The 20,472-nt window shown below is 37.2% G+C and overlaps 1 protein-coding gene across 4 annotated transcripts in view; it reads right to left on the reverse strand.

The window, feature by feature from the left end:
• Positions 1–20,472, reverse strand: part of LOC136350545 (trehalase-like) — a 28,029-nt gene that overhangs the window by 3,451 nt on the left and 4,106 nt on the right. Inside the window, exons 1-6 of one of the 4 annotated variants that reach the window (XM_066302378.1) lie at positions 11,394–11,533; positions 10,749–11,015; positions 9,418–10,337; positions 8,811–9,361; positions 6,919–7,166; positions 1,968–2,078 (exon numbers count right to left, since the gene is read on the reverse strand). In XM_066302378.1, the coding sequence (XP_066158475.1) occupies positions 1,968–2,078; positions 6,919–7,166; positions 8,811–9,361; positions 9,418–10,337; positions 10,749–10,867 (1,949 nt within the window). In that variant the 5' untranslated portion in view covers positions 10,868–11,015; positions 11,394–11,533. Of the gene's footprint in view, positions 1–1,967; positions 2,079–2,901; positions 3,411–6,913; positions 7,167–8,810; positions 9,362–9,417; positions 10,338–10,748; positions 11,194–11,393; positions 11,534–20,472 lie in introns of those variants that run through there. The other 3 variants (XM_066302377.1, XM_066302376.1, XM_066302379.1) reach the window with 3 other exon arrangements.

Consider the following 20,472-nt stretch of genomic DNA (forward strand, 5'->3'; position numbering starts at 1 on the left):
TGGGGTCGACTCAGTTTATGCTGAGCCATGACTTAACGATGCGGCGATATTGTAGCAAAGTGTTACGAATGCCGTGAACTCTCACGTTGGAACATGTTCAAAGCAGTCTTAAAGAATTCAGACGAAGGGTCTAAAGACGCGGGTGGTGGTTACATCGACTCAACAATTATTACAAAACGGCAAACCTATTGCTAATTAGATTGTTTATAAACTCGAAATTTATTATTTGTAGCGATGTTTAAGCAGTTTTTGTTGTGTGATTCAAAATAAAAATTATTTTTTGGAAAAATCCTTTTATATACTTGAAATTTGGCGCGGAGATATACGATTACGCTCTAAGCAATTTTTTTAGTCGGATTTTTTGTATATTGAAAAATAAAGACATTTTATTGGTGATGATTTTTACAAATTTATTTATAAAACATCTTCTACAACGCGAAATCAACTTATTTTTCGTACGCCATAGTTTTACAACAAGCAAGACTCAACCCCCAAAATCGTTTGGTCCATTTGACCTCTTGTTACGTCCATCCTGGGGCACAATCCATATACCACATCAACTCCACCTATATTACCGCATTTTTGGGTGGTTTGGGACGTTTACTCTCCTACCAATTTTTGAGACCACTCTCTAATTGGGTCGCCGTGCGGGACACCTTGTACACAAAGGGGTTTAAAAAATTTATATTAACTTCTCGATATAGTTCAAAGGGCAACTAACTAAGATTAAGCAAGTGTGCTCACTGATTGGTTAAATATAATAAAGAACGCAATAATGTGTCGTACAATTCGGTATCAATGTCATTTAAATGTTTACATAAGTATTGTTATATTGGGAAATCATGGGAAAGTTATTTTAGAGTTTTAGCATTGTTTAATCGCTTTCTATGCAACTGAGACTTCGCGAGTACCACGAGAGCAGCCACAAAGTAAATTTAGCTTTCAAGCAAAATAAGTTTGACCGGCGAAGTTTTGTTCTTTAGTTACGTTGGACAATATTTTTTCTAGAAAATTACTTTCGTCTTTTATAAAAAAGTTAAAAATGTAGCAGATCGTGCAAAATTGGAAATTTAGACACATTTTCAGTTCTTTTTTTTTTTTGACTTTCGAATGCCGAAAATCGGTTTTTGAGATATAAACTTTCGCAATTAATTTTTTTCTCCGTAACTTTACAGCCAGTTAAAAAATTTTATTTTTTTTTTTGGTATTCGAATTTTCGCCGAAAATTTATTTACTCAGCGATAATTGGCCGTAAAGAATAGCGTGTTCCCTGCAATCGCCAAATTCGGATGGGCACTTTAACATCAGGATAACACATAATGAAGAATGTAACAGTCGCGGAACCATTGCGTGACTACGCTGATGATAATGCGTTCCAAATAAATAAAAAGTTCAGGAAGGGTTATCAATTAGAAAAGAGCAACATTAAAACGATTTCACTGGCAAAGCGCTCGAAGGGCTAACGAAGATATTTCATCGTATTTTAACGCCCCCATAAAATCGAAATTTCGCTGACCCAAACAATTAAAATTGGCCACAAGTGAAAATTAAAATCGACTAACAGTAAATTAAAGTAGCGGAATTTAATAACTCGACAAATCTTGCGAAGTATGCAACGCGCTAAATACATAATATGTAGAGGAGAAAAACTGAAACGTGTATTGCGTGGTACTATTTAGCAAAAAAATATAATTAATACTGTCAACATTTAATAACATAATAGACTGGCAGAACGTTATAGAATCGGATGAAAAAGGCATTAGATAATAATATGAAAAAAGTCTCAGTCACGGTACATACCTATAGCGCGCAATGGCAAACATATAATAATACGAGCTTTAACGAACAAGTACTCGTACTGATTCGAAGCGAATAACAGCACTTGACCAGATTGCACTTTATAGTATGGCACATAAAAGTCAATTCTCATTCACAGTTTATACTGCGGTACTAACGCAACAACTTACCTCGCAGTCGACTTCGGCCGTATGTTTTTGAGTTCTGTATATCTAGCTCCCGAGGTCCTGCCCCTGTCCAATAGCGGAATGTGTTGTGTCCTTCGTTTGTATATGATTATTCTGCAAACGAGAAATGAGTTCAGTGCTAGATCCAAAGTTTTTTTTTTTAAATATATTTTTTTGAGTTCTAACTAAGTTTTCCGAATCAAGCATTAAAAAAACTCCCACCAAACAAATTTTTTAATCAACTCCTTGGTTAACGTTAGGTCAGTTCATTCAGCGGACAAACCATGGAATGTGGCAAAAAATTAACAATAAAAGTTGCGTCGGTGGGGCAATTTAGAGCCCACCTACGAATTAAATAGGCAAACGTTGCGGGTCAGCACTGGACCGAAATTTGTGATACGTGTAAAAAATTTGCACAATTTTGTCAATTAATGGTAATTCGTGTTCCATTAAGTCGATGACATGTAATAAAAAATAAATGAGGTGGGAATTTTTTTACATCTCGCAAACACCCACAGGCAAACACTAATGAGATCGTGGCGGGGTTTAAAGATAGAAGATCATGCCTCGAGGAGGTGGCCGTAATTTAGAAGAAAAGCAGACTGCCACTTAAGCTAAATTCGTGATTTCCTTAAGTTATTTAGCTTTAGAATTTAGCTAACATTACCCGTTAGACGTCTAGATTTCAATAGCAGACAATTTTATAATAAAAGCAACAAGCACCAGGTTATAATTAAGTGCCGCGGTACTCAAGGACAGCATTTTTTAATGGTTCGTACTTTACCCATTGTTTATTTCACAGTAATATGATTTCAGCAAACATGAGTTATTCTAAAACCACAGAAAAATGCATTATCTGTTAGGTTTTGCTCTAGCGAAGATTTTTAGTTAGTTCGCACACAAACTACCACGCAAAACGCAAGGCAAAAATATTAGATTTAGTGTAATGGTCTCGTTTATTTTATTAAATTATTAGATATTTAATATAGATCTACGGCACTACTACAAACATTAACTAACGATACTGTTATATAGACAAAAACATGCTAATAACAAACGTGCCACATTCTAGCAGGTACGCCAAAATATTACTTTACAAAAAACAAACAAAAACACCTAAAAATTACATCACATTTGCAAATAATACTATAGTACCATGAATATCACGTTTTAAGTTGGCCATAAACTGAGTTAAATTTAAAAAACTGAGCTGAGAGACACGTGGAGAGAGTTACTTGCGAGTCAAGTTTAAAGCGAACTTAAAACGTCTCACCATCACGTTTGAGAGTAATTTCTCTTTTTAAAGGAACTCAAAAAATACTCAATTCTGTACACCCTGAGCCACGAATATGCATTTAAAAACAAATTTATATCCGTATCGTATCTCTAATCTCACATCACACATGTTATTGGTTTTCCTGAACATAATTGTCCATGGAACGTATCCTGAAACAAAGAAAATTCTTATTAGACATTTACAAATTCTGTGTAGTTCGGGATATTAGGCTTCTCGTGAACAATTAAAAGTAATTTAAATTCAGCATTTTGTCATTGTTGCTTTGATCATTTCAAATTTATACTTGCAAATTCTACTTTATACTTAACAAGTTAGATGATTCTGCACAAATAATAAGTTATCAACCTGTACAATGAATTCGTTAAGTTACGGCTGATTCGAGATGATTATACATAAATAAAAAAGGTGTGCAGGTTTATTGTAGCATCACTTTAACCACGTATTCTATGCATAAAACTATAATCAGTAGCTCCATAAGCTATAACCGGAGATGATTTTTTGAGCAAATACAGGGTGATGAAGTTTCATATTTTTTTAAATTTATTTTTGAACCTCCTAAACTTTTTGAGGCTCAAACCTCAAGCATAAGTTACTCTTCATTGAAATGTACAGGGTGATGTTTTTTGGGATTACGGTCCACCTTCTTGTCCAAAACTGTTTGTGGCGCACTGCAAAGAATTTAATTTTAGAAATGGAAATTGCCTGTTCAATTTTGAAACTTTTACGTTCTTGGACTGTTTTAGTATCTGTCACCGTTTTCGGTTATTTGCAAAATGATGAAGTAATGCATGGTACTTTGTCCATGGGGAAGGTTTGGTCTGATCCTGACATTTCTCACGTTCTACTGACATTAAAATTTCTGACACACTACGATGACGAATTAATATCAAACAATTATTACTACAGAAATTGTTCGAAATGATCGCCGTTACGTTCTAGACACGAGCTACATCTCTCAAATTCTGAGCAGTTATTCTAAGGACAGAGTTTCTTATGGGCCTTACAAGTCCTCCTTGAAAGTTTACGGAAGTAGAGTAAACATATTCCTTAATGAAACTCCAGAGATCAAAATCTAGAGGTGGCAGATCGGGCGATCGAGCAGGTCAAACGGTCGGGCCTCCACGGCCCACTCATCTCTGTGGACAGTTTGCGTTTAGCCATTTCTTGACCACCACCGAATAATGTGAAGAGCATCGGTCTAATTATGCTATTAGCTCATAGTCAAAATTCAAACTAAATATCTCGAAAACTTGGGGAACGATAAAAGATAAACTAAAAAAATATATAAAACTTCAACACCGTGTGTTGCCTTAACAAAGCTTTTCTAGAATATAGCTTATATAGCAAACTAATCTTAATTTTAGGCAGAGAACACGTGGTTAACATCCTGCTACAAAAAACCCGAACAGTACGTAATCAGACTTGAAAAATCGCGAGTATAAAATGCAATCAAAGCACCCTATACAGTTTCATTCTGTCTTCAGACTTGTGTAGTTTAATTTAACTTTATATCGCACTAAGTTGAATATAATTGCAAATTGGGTATATTTTTATCGTCTCGACGTCTACAAACCAACGAATGCGACACATAACTGAGCAATCGATTCCGTTCCAAGAATGAAACTCAAAAAAGTTTCTTGACTGAAACGTGGAAATCTAACCATAGAAATTCCATTCTGGGGCTTTTCACTCTTCAGAGTTTTGGTCGGATTTGCCGTCGCTTTTGAATTATTGCCAATGGAAATGAAGAAGAGGAAGTTTGCAGCCTGGATGGTATCAGACCGCGCAATTCATCGAAGCCGCATTTATCGTTTGATTCGTTCTCTTGTGATTCAATCAACCAAAGTTTTGCCTAATTCCCATATTAGGGTACTGATTACCTTCTGGGAAGAACATTTGGTTCATATAAAATTCGAAGAATTATGTTTTTCGTCCCTTTCAGTTCTCAACGAATTAAAGTACATAAAAATCTATCACATATGCTAAGAGACAGATGGAAAGTGAAGTTTTTCCGTGAACTGTAGTTTTTCAGTTAGGTGTAAAGTACTGAAGAAAAGCGCTGTGCCGTCCAGCCTACTCGTTCTATTTCTGCAACGACGCGTTTGGGAACGCGCATTCACCAGACGTTTAGGTACCTACATATCGATTGTAAATGCTAGGTATTGAACGGCATAACCAATACCGAATGGTATAAACCAAAATAAATACTTGAGAACATCATGCTTTCCTATACACGTTTCAGAAGTGTGAGACAAATATTTACACTCTCTGTATACTATACCAGGACTCACTAGGTCATCGTATGCACAGAGAGTAATACCTATATCACGATAATACCCTTTCAATTGTACTATTTTTTCTCTGCGAATTAAAAACACTCGTAGAAGAACCCAAGAAACCCAACAACCTCCAGAACTACTTCGGTGATCTTGTGCATATGTGGCAACAAACTACCGTAACAGCATAATTTAAAGAAAGCTTCAGGTATTTTGATATTGAACATAATTTCAATCGAGCTATTGATAATTAAAATTTGACGTCGAGGAATTGTGCATGTAGCAAAGTTTATTTTATCACACGGTACATCATGAAGGTAGTAAATCTAGTAACGTAAGTGTGTATCTAAGTACGGTACAAAATCCAAATTACTCATTAAACTATACCAGTAGCAGAGAAGTCTATAAAATATCATTTTTCTTACGCGACTACCTTGAATATCACGTTAGACCGTAAAAGGTCTCCTACAAGCCGTAGATTAGCGGACTAATAAGAAATTGCATTAGGGTTGTAAATTGAAAATTTCGGTTCAGTTGCAAGGAGCAATTCACGACAGCCTAATGGAAAACCTTCTAAATAAGGAAATTTCCGGTAATTATGTTTAATTAAAAATATGCAAAAATGATAATAATAATAGGCAGGTACGTAAAACGTTTCTTTAATGAACGAAATTAAATTGGAAAGTTGACACTGAAATTTTAATCTGAAATTATTCAGAGATAAATAAAAAATTCCGAATACTTTTTTGCCGCACCCCGTATCCGAACAAACGGTCACGCTAGTGAAAAATCAATATTTCCCATAAAAGATACTTCTAGGTAAGCTTATCTATCTACCTCACATATCAATGAAAACTTGCATTTAATTGTTGAAATTAAGTCGTTTTAGAACGCTCTCAGCGAACTGCAAATTCTTACATAAGCATGAAATAGTATTCACTACTTACTGAATTATACTGAAATATACTCAATTGCAACTTAAATAAAAGTTGGCACATACAGTATTTTACTAAACATAGTCTGAATAAATCATTATAAAGTCAATTAAATACCTTAGCCGCAATTCTCATTTAATTCTCTAGAAGTCTGCAAGATCATTGAAATTGAAAGTGGAGGTCAGTAAACAATACAAACGTAAGTAACGCTTTACCATTGAAGAAGCCAATATTAATAATAAATTAATTTCATTTGCGGTTTTAATTATCAGTTTGGGAGAATATTACAATCGTAAGGCGATTAGGCGAATAAATAACACGGATAATTCACTAACACACCATAAAGATAATAAGTTTTTTTTTTTAATTTATATGTAACATATCGGCTAATTCCCGAAGCTTTCCTCATAAATAAGCAGAAAACGAATTGGCGGTACATACCTCACCCTATAAATCCCGCCGATAAAGACACCAACAAGGCTATCAGAGCTGTGGTAATGGAACTAATGCCAGAACTGGAACCTCTGGCTTCTTGAATGCTCGAACTTGCGTCGGGCAAAGGAGGGTCGTCCACGGTTAGTACGTCCGAGTACCGGTAGAGAAGGTCCATGATGACACCATTACTCCAGCCAAACCCAAGTTGCACTTCGTACTCACCCCCGCCTCCACCTCCACCGAACACGGTCGAGTCATACTGAAACAGGAAAGAAATCTTATGATTTAAATTAGATGTTTGGAGGATTGTAAAGGATGTCCATATGAGGAGTCCGAGCGTGATAGTCAAAATAATGAAGAGGAAGCGCGACGAAATACTTACTATACAAAGCCGATGGAAAAAATCGGTCACATGATGATAATTAGGAAAAGAAGTCACCTGCCATGAATGGAAAATCGTTAGATTTAAAGTGCATTTAATAGAGTTAATAGAGTGATAAAGTAGCAGAACCTATTTATGTGTATTAGGCTGCAGCAATATTAATGAGATCTTTCCAAACAACATTACGGACAATGGAGAAAAAATCGCTTAATACAACTAACGTTGTGTGACACACATTCTGCAAAGCCAATTTAAATGAAAATTAACAGTTTTTGTCACAAGTTTTAGCAATGATATTCAAGAAGGCGAAAGTGCTGATTTTTGCACGGGTAAGTCGGCGGATTTAAGTGAGGTAAGTAGTTTTCGGAACGTATAGCTGAAATCCCCTCGCACTCCCAAGGAACACGAGGAAACTGAGAAAAAAGCTTCGAACTCGGACGAGAAATACAAATTTCGGAATGTGAAAAACCAGGACGGGACAAGCGGATCGAGGAGACGAGATTGTGGGTCAGTTGGTGAGGAGAATAGTTCCCCAGGAATATCTGCTGATGATACGCCAGACGTGGTGGAAAATTTAGCATAGCATTATAGCACTAAGGTTTTCGCTCGATTTAAGCATAGCAATTGTCTCGTAAACTGTTTTGTTCGAGGCCCATGTTGTTCGTGGCAGAAAGCAATGTCCGACCTCTCGCCATGAACATTTTCCATTGCGGCCTTAATCGCATACCGACCATGAATGCTCCAAAAACTGAACTAAAAATGTGAATAAGTCACTCTTAATGCTTCTGATTAAACCCCGAAGACCACTTATGATAACCACTTACACAGGTATATATCAACATATTTTTCTATGCTGGATTTGAACCTTATCCTTTACGTCGCACTGATTACGGCAAGGACGGGAAGCTACCGTGTGTTTATCAGTATTGGACTTCACCATGAAAAACTTTCAGTCATTTCATGTAACGACTACAGCAGCTGCATGTCCTAACACTACATCTACATATTTGCGATGAAATCGCTGTTGCTGCGTTATGTATTGTCGATAATAAATTTAGATTGAGACCAGCAAACTTTTACTGCCAAGGTCGCAATACTTCAACCCAGGGGCCATTATCGCGTGCACGATAATTATTTTACCAAGTGGTGGAATACTCTAAAACCTTCCTGCAGGGAAATCGGAACGGTAAAGTTGGTCAAATAGTAATAACCTGAAATTCGTCACACCGAAAGGTTCATTTTACAAATGGAGGTTCGGCAAAAATTCAAATTTTTTACCCGAATAAACCCACATAACGATACGCGTTTTTTCCTCTACAGTGTGTTATTAAAACAAATCATATATGCGTTCGGCAGCATGAAGTATTGCAAACCTAAATAAGGAAATCCAAAGCGAATATTGATAAAACTATAGATTTGATTTGAGCACCTTTATCATTTCCGTGTGGAGGATAAAGACACTTCCTAGGAAACAATTACAAAGTGATCCAACACGAACTTTAATAACAAGAATTTTCTTACCTTTTCATACATAGCGTCTGTCTCCTTAAAAGCCTTGTAATTAGATCGTACCCATGACTCCGCTAATTCAAAGGCCAATCTAACAGCGGACTCATCACCTGTGTTGTTGAGTCCAACTATCATAATGTGCTGAAGCGGAGGCCATGCGTTGGGGTAGTCCCACTGCTCACCGGTATGCTCTACCGAACTAGGCACACCTCCAGGGTACTTTATATTTTTGTTCTGCAGGTACTTGAGCACACTCCGCACTATTTTCTCTTTCTCCGTCTTGTTGTAGCAGCCGGTCCAAAGAGGAGCAATGTTCGTGGGGTAGAAGTAGTCCCTTTTAACTTGGTTTTGAATGTCGTAATCTAACCACGTTCCAATTTCCTCGTGCCACAGCACCGCAGTGGTGGCCACTATCCAGTCTTGGGCAATCTGGCTGTAATACCTCATCTTATCGTCATAGCCGGATATGGCGTTGAATTCGGCCAAGAGAACTGCGTTCCAGTAGATCATGGCGTTTAAATCCACGGGAACTATCGATCTTGCTTTGATGTTTGTCAAGTTTCCTGCAACAATAAGAAAATCCCCTTAGAGGGATGTTTGCGGTCAGGCACGATCTTACCTTTATTCGTTGAGTTAGTAACGAACCACCTACTGGAGAAGTCCCATCCAGACTCTGCAGCTGCTTTGAGTTCGGAGTAGAAACTTTCCTTCTTGCTCTGCTCCTTGAAAATTGTGGCGCTCTCCACATCTTCAGAGTAAGATTCCGGCCTAGGCCCCTGAGATCTGTCCCCGTAATACGCCAGGGTGTAGTTTTTCCCGTCCATGTTCACCACTTTCGTATGGTAAGTCATCCAGAAGTCGAACTCTTTTTCCATAATTGGCAAGTGTTTTTTGATGAAATCTTTGTCGCCGCTGTATTCGTAATACGACTTTATCATAGGAACCATGAGTGGTGGATGAGAGCGGGCTAGATAGTACACTCTGCCACCGTTGGGAATATGTCCGTAATGATCTACTATGTACAAAAAATTTTCTAAAATTCCTCTCACAGTGTTGTGCATCTCGGAGAGTAGAAGCCCTTGCACAATCCAATACGTATCCCAATAGTAAAACTCCCGAAACCTCCCCCCCGGGACAATGACGGGATTAGGAACCCAAATAATACTGTAGCGGTCTTTGTGGACTTTCACTTCATCCTTCATTTTTCGGCCCAAAATTTTCCATATGTCGTTCAGTTTCTTGGCCCAGCTCCGAAACTCTTCATCCCCGATTTTGTTCAAAAAGGCCGGATGGGCTTTCCAATCTTCCGGGTCCCAATCTTCGAACTCTTGTCCTACAGGCTCGAAAGTTACCTCCACAAACTTCTTCACTTCCTCCCTCGTAGGTTTTTTTTCCTTATAGTCTAGCATGAACAAATCGAATTTCGCCATCGTCTCGTTGGGTGAATACTTCATTTTCATATCCACAAAAGTCTTTGAATCCTCATAAATTTTTGCCATTTGAATGGTGTCGAGTAACCGGCCATGACAATAAATGTCACTGAAATAATTAACCAGCTTCAATTAAATTGGCTTTTGGCCAAGTAGAATGGGCGTCAGCTTAGGTAAAAAATGTTACACGAAAACGAAGTAAGAAAGCATTGGTAATTTTTTGAAAGGGGGTCATTTACATCTAACTTGAGAACACTCAGTCTGCTGTGTGGAAGCAAGCATAACGGTCGCTGCCCGAGCCTACAGGCAGGGAACTTATTTTTGTGACATTAATCCTGTTTTTTGTATTTATAGAAAAATGCCTTCTTGTCGGTCAAGAGAAAATGGCCACAGAGAATTTTTCAAGGAAAAAGCGTGATGAAATTTTCAGTTTTATGTCATGCGGCGTCTGATAGGTGGCACGACATTTTTCCCAATGAAACATTCTAGCTTTGAATTAGAAAGGATGTCCAGTTCTTACCTGAAGCAGGGGGGAGGGAGGTTTTCGTGATCACCACCGCATCTGACGATTTGACTAAAGTTGACTAGGATCATCGCACACAAAGTGACACTTGTTACGCAACAATATCTCTGAACCATGGTTTGCAGTCTTTTAAGTAAACTAGGGGGAAAACACTGGCAAATTTTGAAAATGCAGTGAAAGTCGTTTGACTGGATTTACAATTTTGTGTTTTTTTTTTTTTTGTAATAATTTACGTGACAGAAGAACCCATCCAGGTAATCATTCCTGCAAAGAAACAGCACATTAATCCACAATGCCTTCGAAGTTAAAATACAGAAATCGCACTAGTAATCAGTGCCAAGTGTAAGGCAGTTCAAATTATCGCGCGAAAATAGTGGTACGACTGGCTCAGTACGATTCGACTGGTTGACTGACTATAGCAAACTCGCGACTGAATAACTCAACTAAAGCAGGTGATATAGTGTGGTTGTGCAAGCGCTGACGTAGACTACCTTGTGACGTTGAGACAAGCCCCTCATCGTCGCAATGCTATTGGTCAACGGCCGACACACCTTTCAAGAGAATTTTGCTTTAAGTGCAGTTTTATTTTTTACCTGGTCATGCCTACGGGTAATAACGACGTGCTCTTGAGATGTTGTTTACCTTAATAACGAAATTGCAACGCCATACCCATCCACCAACTATTGATTGATTCACTGTAGAGATATCCAAATCCACTTGTGATGATTCGGAAAATCACCTTTGGGAATTACTATTCACCGATCTACTAATAATTAAACGCGAGTCTCACCAAACAACTAGTGTTATATAGTGGTAAACTAACTATATAAGAACAAAAAAACCTTACGTGTGGGATAACTTTTGTAGCTGTTTTTTACCCGTCATAAAAAAAAAACATAAAGCTTAGGAGAAACCTATTTAATTTTTCCTTTTGAAGACGTGTTAAAACACATTTTAATTTGGTTCAAAGACGAAACTTGTACATTTATCGAAAAGTTCTAAATCATGATGATTTGCAATAATTTGTATTGTAAGTTGCAACAACTATTAGCACTCGTGCTACCAAATTGTTCTGCTGCATCAAAATAGAACCTCGATTTTATCCCCCGTCTGGGTATACCCAAAGTCCCGGACTCTTCCCGCTCTAATGGTGAGGCTCTCTCGAGACGAGAAACGCACATCCCAACTCGGAGCCTCAGCACAAGTTAGCGCAATCACAGCGCGCGAAGCTTAGAATTCTTAGTTGAGGACAAAGCTTCGTTTCTGGCTTTTCTCAGGATGCTCTTAATGAACCCATCTTGTTGATGCGGTCTTTTCTACGATTTCAGCTTAAATCTGAATAAAATTTGTAAATACAATTTTGGCCACATCTGAAACACCGCAAATTATTAATATAAAAAATAAATCTATCGGATCAATAGTGTATAATGTTTAGTTTCTCGACTCATCATCCCGAATCTGTCTGAATCAGTGATGGCAAAATGAACGTTTCCAATAACTCAAAGCATATTTTACCAATTTAATCATGACATTCAGCACTCAGCTGCATAGCATTAATTAAAGTCTAGTCGCATTTAATTTATGCAACATATACGAACTTACATTATGACTTTCATTTACAATTAAAAATAATGTTACTGTAAACCATACATGCACTATCTACTCCCTGGTCGATAATAGAGGAGCGTCACTGAAATGGCGTTTTGAAAAGCGTCCAGTGTCATCCATTTGAACCCTACCACTAAATCCTGATATATTTATAAAATTAGCACGAAGGACATTTTAAGGAACAAATTTGGAAGGGAAATAAATGACCAATTTGCCCTTCTACAGAACCGTTTACAAGTTACATTACGGTAATAAATGTGCATGCCCAAAGTTCACGTTTTGCATTAGTGACGGGGGATCATATCACTCTCCCTTTAAATCTATCGGTTGCCAGAAGACCAACATTAGGTTTTCTCCTTGTTCCCTATAGCTATTTAGTAGTTTAATTGCTGCTAATTCTCCTTTAGCCCTTTCGTAGTACGGTGAGATAAAGTTTTTTTTTAATTCCCCAATATTTTTTAAAGATATGTAGTAACACCTTCGACAGAAATTTTTTTCACCGAAAATGTGCGTGACAGATTTCTAGCGGATTAAGTGGCCTCCACGACCGCCGGATCTAGCATCGTTCGAATTTTTATCAAAATTATTCTTGAAGTTGATGACGTTATTACTGTCATTATTGTATGGCGATTGGATCGACTCACGATTGCTACGCTTGCAAGGAATAGATCAGAGGACCATAGTGCTGCAAAACGTTAAATAATATTGATACTAAGGCAATTTCCCTCTATATCTTTAACCTCATTAGAAAAATTCTTGGTTTGTTCTTTTATTCTCTTCTTCCATGGTTATTCCCATGAAACCAATTTAAACATTTACCATTTCATCGCTGATAACATGAATCAGAATACACGGCAATTTTCCATTGCTTATTGTTTCATGTTTACTTTATGTGTTAATCACTTTAGCAATAAAACGTTGCTTTGGCGTATTTCTGGGCAACTCGTGTTTTGCCTTCAAAAAATGTAAAGCTTATGATGGGTTTTAGTAAGAATATTGCAACATATATCCCACTGTTACGTGTTAAATAGCCGGTAAATGCAAATCGAGGCAAGGAAGTTCAAATTTTTTAAATTAAGTTTTAATGGAGTATTAGAGTTGAGGTGTGATAAAATAAGCAAATAATGATTCATCATAAGAGAAAATAAAGATCCCAAATGAGTGTGAAACTTCCACAAAACCTAATCAATCAATGGAAGGAAAGCTTATAAAAGATCATTATCGCCTCCTACCTTTAGCATCTTGGTCATTACTTATAGGTGCGGATGAGGAAAGTCCGATGATGGTATGATGTTATCCCATGTTATCTAAATCTACTGGGATTAATTTGAATGCTTGTTGCACAATTCACTGTAATTCGCGATAAACGTACAGTTATTTTCGGTTACGTTCGTCAACATCGTTGGGGGCTCGACATACATGTGGTTTCACACGTCATCAGACTTGTTTTATTTTTGTTCGGGGAATTGCCTGCAATTGTACAAAATCGTCAATATAGTAATTACAAGTTTTTTTAATTGTTAAGTATCAATTAAAGACATTTTTCGAAGTTTAGAATTTCTGTTCATACCAAATCATGATGATTAATGGTGGGTTCCAATTAAAACTGAAAATTTAATATAATGGCACAGCAACAGCAAAGTGGCATTGAAACTTTAACAGTTAACACAAACGATGCCGACGTTAAGACTGATGAGGACTAATTGAACTTGTAACTTTGTGTTGGTTATTGCTTTCGTCTTCCTTGTGATTATTTATCTTTTATTTAGCATATTTCTCTGCAATTCAATGAATCCCGGAACAAGAGATATTTGTGAAATGCACGGGAACTGTCACTACAATACCTGAAGTAATATCTCCAGATGTAGGTATTTAATCATTCAAAGATCTCGGGAAATATTTTAGGTAGAGAGATTGCTCACTCGAGCATTAGTGTTTGGATCTTCCGGGGTTCGCACCTTCTTCTCCTTTTTCTTTATTTATGTTAAAATTTTCTAATCCTTAATTATCTGGTTCACCTCTAAACTAACCGATCCAAACTTTTTTCAAATCTCTCTAGTTTGTACTCTAAGTCGAACCGTGTCTTATTAGACAGTATTCCAAATTCAGTGGTACTGGGAGGCGCTACCGAAGCGTGAAATCCTAGTTCGTATCATACGATTTTACGTCACACACAAAGTTCCAAAAATCTCTAAAACGAAAGTAATCTGGACGGAACTGCATACCACGCTGCCAACCAGATTACTCATTCAGATATTTTCTAACTCTTTCTTCATCTTCCGTCTTAACTAAACTTCAATAAATAAACATTTTTTTTATTCAGTGTAAGCGTTGGGTCGCGAAGGTCGTTAAACGGGAGAGAGAACTTACGTGCGATGCCTCCATGCCTTTGATCACGTCATCACTTACCTGCCCAAATCTGTTTCGTATCGACTGCTACCTACTGAGGCTCCAATTCTTAAATAATTAATTAAGCAGTTAATTTTATTTTGATATTCGTTGTTATTAACGGTATCTGTCTTGTTTTCGTTTAGCGCATCCGAACGCAAAAAAATATATAGTTTTCAACCCCTAAACAGCTCCCGTTCTCGACCGCCCTTTATGTATCCCAGGTGCAGTTAATAAGATTTTAAGCTTTAGTCGGAAGGTGTTTAGCTTTTGATGGCAATTTTGGCAGCAAAACGTACCTTTTTCCGGTGCAATTTAGCAATGTAATTTGTTGAACAATAGGGCGAGACTTTTGTTTAGTCCACCCTCTAAAAAGGGTCCCGCATTTCTTTCCAATCTCAGTTATTATAAATTGAAACGAAAGAATATTCCAGTGAAATAAAAGTTATTTGGTCGGGAAACGTATATCCCTGCGGTTTCTATGGTGACATTACCTACTGCAGTGTGACTCAGTGAAGCACTATTCATGTGGGGTAAATGCTTTCGGCCCTCGCCCCCTGAGACCAAACTTTTCTTGTAGCTGTAATTGTTGGGAGGGAATAAATCTAATATGTCGTATTACACTGATAATAGTCAAGAGAGCCGCATTGTAGAATAAAAATTTCTGACGGGGTAATTTCCTAGGTTTGTGAACAAATATACAAGGTGCTGTTTAAGTGCGTAGCCACACTTCAAGGGGTGATTCTTTGCGTGATTCGGAAACGAACAGTTATACAAAATAGGTCCGGTAATGTTTTCAAAATACGGGATGTCAAACTTTTTTCCTTTAATTGTTATTTATTAAAAAAATCTAAATAACAAAAAGACGCAAACTAATATGACGTAGAAGCTTAGTGACAGTTTTTAATACAGTACAAAGGAATATTTTAAGCGAGAAATGCTTTGTCTCCTCTTGTTAGTGGCGTTCACAGAGGTAACGGCGGAAATTTAGGAAAAATTAAACAAGAAAAATGCTTTATTAAAACTGTGCTTAAACAAACGGCACGCAATTTTTTAAAATAAAAAAGCATTCACCAATAAGTAACATGAAGCTTACAATGGTTGCTGCGAGCGTCCTCCTTCAACTTCAACGTAAGCATTAACTCGTCTTAACATCGATTGTTTAACATGTTGCAATATGTCCGGCGTATATTTTACGTGATCACATGAATCTCGTATCAGTTGGATTATTTCTTCTTCAGTGTTAACCGCAATTCTATAAACAAAGAACTTTACATGCCCCCAGAGGAAAAAATCTCACGGATTTAAATCTGGTGACCTAGGCGGCCGTAACTGGATTCAATGCGAAAGAAAATGTAGAAGTTTTTAAGAAGTCAGCGGTGAATAAATAACAATAATAATCATAAATAACACTGCCAAATTTAAATGGTTAACACAACACTGTGTACATATAAGGGAGAATATTCACCGCCTTGTCTCAATTGAAATCACACCTGACGGTCCCAAATCTTATTAGTGGGGGAGGATTTACAGATTAAGTTCAACCAACAATACATTAATTACTGACAACAAAAACGGATAGCAGTTTACCTAAAACAAACCTGTTTAAATAGATTTTCTGATTGGGGTAGTTTATAATGCGTGATCCAACTTACGAGTTGGTCTCGTCGCTCTCCTTATAACTTATATCACCGAAAAGGGTTTGCGAACGAAATGTACAACATTAATTAAATTCTCATTTATTGAAACTGATTGATTTGATCTGTAGGGAATGGCACAGCTCTCCTGGAGTGTGCCAAGGATTCTAACACTTCAAAAAAATATATATCTAAAGCTGCTAAGCCGGGGTCGCACGAAGGAACGTTTCAACAATTTTCTCAGTGTTTCCACATACAGCCTGGATAAATTGCAATTCTCAGTTCATCTGTAATTCGACCAACTGAATGTACATTGAAAAACTGTGTGTGAAGGAAAACCTGACAAAAAATAGAATTCCTTGGAACCTTTTGTGTCCCATCACGAGGGTCACATAACAAAATTAAAGACGAAGCAGGAAAAACTTTCCAAAACGGTGATGGGCAGAATAAAAGTCAATCAGGGCTTGTTTCAATTCCGGGGTGACCTAAAACGTAGGGCAGGCAAAGACGAAATCCCTTACGAAAACAATTCAGTGTCCACTAGCCTGCATCGAAAATTCAAATCTATCGGAATAATCTGTTGTAAACCGTCGTCGTGTTTTAAAGCACTTACTGGTTGTTTTGATGAATTTAAGTCTATCCATATTCAAAAGCACTACTTTTTGGAGCCACGTTCTGTAGAAATACTCAATCACGAATTCCGGGACGTTGTATTGCCCAACAATAACAACCACACATAATTTAATTTGCAACATCTAAAGTTCATTCCTTATCACTTACGTAAATGGGTGGTCGGTGCGCCCGACACACCTTCATTTCTGAACAATCATCGGAATTAGTTTCGTTTATTGTTAACCGAGACTTGTGATACTATGAAGAAATGAATCATTGTCTGCCATTTGTCTGAGGTGGCAAAAGTCGAATTGGTATTTATGTAATCGGACAACTGATGACCATCGCAAAAAAACTCCGTTGTTATGTGTATGTCGTCATGTGGAAGTGAACTATAATTAATGCTTCAAATGATCGTTCATGAGGCACAGCCTGGGAAAGTGATTTAAAATGAAAAATCTGTTAGTAAAGTAGCCTGGTCGCTAGATTGGGGCCGGGTGCTATACAGGCTAGTCGCTGCAGGCGTACACGGTTCAATGCGTGTAGCATTACGTGCGTAGAGCGGAGAAAAATAGTTCCTAAATTAAATAAGGAATATTAATTTCCACACGACCTGTAAAATAAAAGAAATTTTCATATACTTTCATCATATGTCAAATTAATTCTAATGACCATTTAAAATGCAGAATGAAAAATCGGATTTCCGTCCCATACACACGCATATATTGGGCAAGCGGGCATCGTCGTTGGGAATGCGAAATTATTACTTTCTGTAAAGATTAATAAACAAGTGAGAAAAGTCAGCTGCGAAACAAAACTTCCACATATTTGCACACGACACCACGTAGCTGTCCACGATTATTTCCTAACCGATGAACAATATAGAGATTCTGTGATAATAATTTTTACTGATGGGCACCTGTACAAGTAGCTTTAGTCTTAGTGAAATTCTTATTTTTCTTGCTCTTGCTTCTTTCTGCCTCAACAATCAGGCGAGTTTCTACCTATTTTAAACCGGACACGAACACCCACGTTTCATATTCCATGGCCTTTCAATGCTCACACCTCATTTACGAGATATGAGAAGTGTTGATGTAAACCTTTTTTGACCTCCTTGGACATGGGGGACTTTTTGATTTGTGCTGCACTGGCGTTGATACATTTAGTTTACGGAATGGTTTTGTTTTTTCTTTAACGGCAATTCGGCATATTGCGTTTCCATGGGAACCGCAATAAGTAAAATGTGGAGATATCTAAAAGATTGTTTGATGAAAGAATTTTGCTTAAAAAATCATATTTTTTTAAATTACACAAGACCCTCTTTTTCCTTTATAAAATTGTCCTTTGATGTTTCCTTTCGGTTCCGACTTTAATAAGTTTTAATATTCCAGTCGGTGTACAGTTTCTTTTAGGCTCACTCATGTAATAAATAGCAATTTTTCAGTTATTTTTTTGTACCCCATATTAGATACAGCATTGTAGAACTCATCTTTTGTTCGAACCTAATATTCAATATTGAAGAGGATATTAGGGACATTTTTATTGTTTAATACAGTGGATAAATTGCTTGCGATTCAGATCTGTTGTTAAATTGGAAACGAACGACGATTGTGTGTTTTGTTCATTTTTCGCGATCTTTTTGTTAGAACGAATTGGTAGTTTAGAAGACCTCCTTTATAGACCCAGCGAAAAGGTTCATGTAAAACGTATGTCCATGTGTTTCCATGTGATGTCTCTCAGTAACCTTGAGACAAGTTAAGGAGTTACAGAAACAGTTTTCCCAAAACTGCCCTGGAATATTGTGAAATGAACATTGATAGTGATAATAAATTTCGTACACACGGGGTGCGTTGGAAAAGTCCACATTTCGAGACATTCTCTTCCTCAACGTGTAGGATGTAACATATCACGGAGATATTTCAGGGGGCGATAGTACTATTTTTTTTAAGACTCTCTACAACAAAATGTCAAAGTCGCCGATAGCCATCCACAGAGTATTACGTTTTTTTGGGTCATGTACTATTTTATGCAGTGTATGTTTTTTTTGGAACACGCTGTATAAATTCGGAGACCAAATTTAAATTATTTCGTCAATTCTTTGCCTTTCCAGCTTATGCAAATTCGAGGAAATATATTTTTGCAAATTCTACGAAAACAGTGAAAAATACAAAAATACCGCATGAAGCCAAAAAGCTGAAGAAGTCGGGAAGGAATTTGAATTTGGTCTCAGAATTCATACGCCTGGTTCCAAAAAATACTAACCATAAAATAATACAAAACGTGAAACCCTGTACACGGCCACCGATGAATTTGACATTTCATTGTAGAGGGTCTTAAAAAAATAGTACCATCGCCCCCTGCAATATCTCCACGATTATGCGTTACCGCCTGTGCAATAAATTATTAATGCCCTCGTTAATAACGAATTTTATTTTATCAGTATTCCGCTCAATCAATCAACAGCGAACCGCAGTTTGCACGTTCGAAATTGAGCAATCAAAATCCTTAAATACTGAATAATACGAGGGGTTCCCATCCACAAGATCTACATTAAAGTGTACAAAAGCGAAGTCTCTAGACAGTCAGAAATAACCAGACTCGCTCTATTTTTAAAGTGAGTGATCGTCCACATCCATACCAGTCAAACGTAAACTAATTCAGGGTTAATACGTAACAATAAGTGCTGGAATGATGAAATTAGGACACTATGCTTAGTGTTTATAGGGCACTATCACTGACACAATCTTTTAAAATTTGCCATAATTTAATGCAGGATTTGTATGTGCGACGTTGGCTATTCAAAAAAGGTAATAATATTACGAATCTAGATTTTTCTCTATGTATGGGGATTTGGAAATCTTCATTGTTCTTTGAAATAATATAAGTTTCCAGAGAAACGGAGATATAAGCGGGCGAGGGACGGCAAGTAATTAATAGCATTAATAGTTGTGTCAAAGCCAAGAAAATTTTGTAGTTTTTCCTACATTTCCTGCTCTCTAAACTGGTGGGCCGGGCATTTCCCAACGTTCATTTTTCGAGAAAGTTCTCGAAAACTACCGGGTATTCCAGAATGGTACGTACGGGACTTCGCCTTAAACCGCTGCAGATATTCTCTATATTTTGCAGAGTTAATTAACATTTTTTACCACAGCGGTCAGCATATTGTTTTTAAAATTTCTTAGATTGAGTTCATAGCGATCTTCAGAACCGTCCTTTGTTAAGGGAACAGAATTAAAACCTAAAAACTAATTACTGAAAGCTTAAATTGAGCAGAAAATAGACTAAAAAAATTAATGAAACAAGCATGTGTTAAACGGTGAATGCGTCAATTCCGTGCCTTAATTTCTGCATTCGATCGATGTGGATAGAGTTAGGGCAGCTGTTTTCGATAAATTTGAGAATGAAAATCTAATTTTCTTTTGTTTGAAAACTGGTAATTATTCCCAAACCGGATCGATCCCTATTTTCTACCGCAG

This window comes from Euwallacea fornicatus, chromosome 3 (genome assembly GCF_040115645.1).
Source record: "Euwallacea fornicatus isolate EFF26 chromosome 3, ASM4011564v1, whole genome shotgun sequence".
Lineage (NCBI taxonomy): Eukaryota > Metazoa > Arthropoda > Insecta > Coleoptera > Curculionidae > Euwallacea > Euwallacea fornicatus.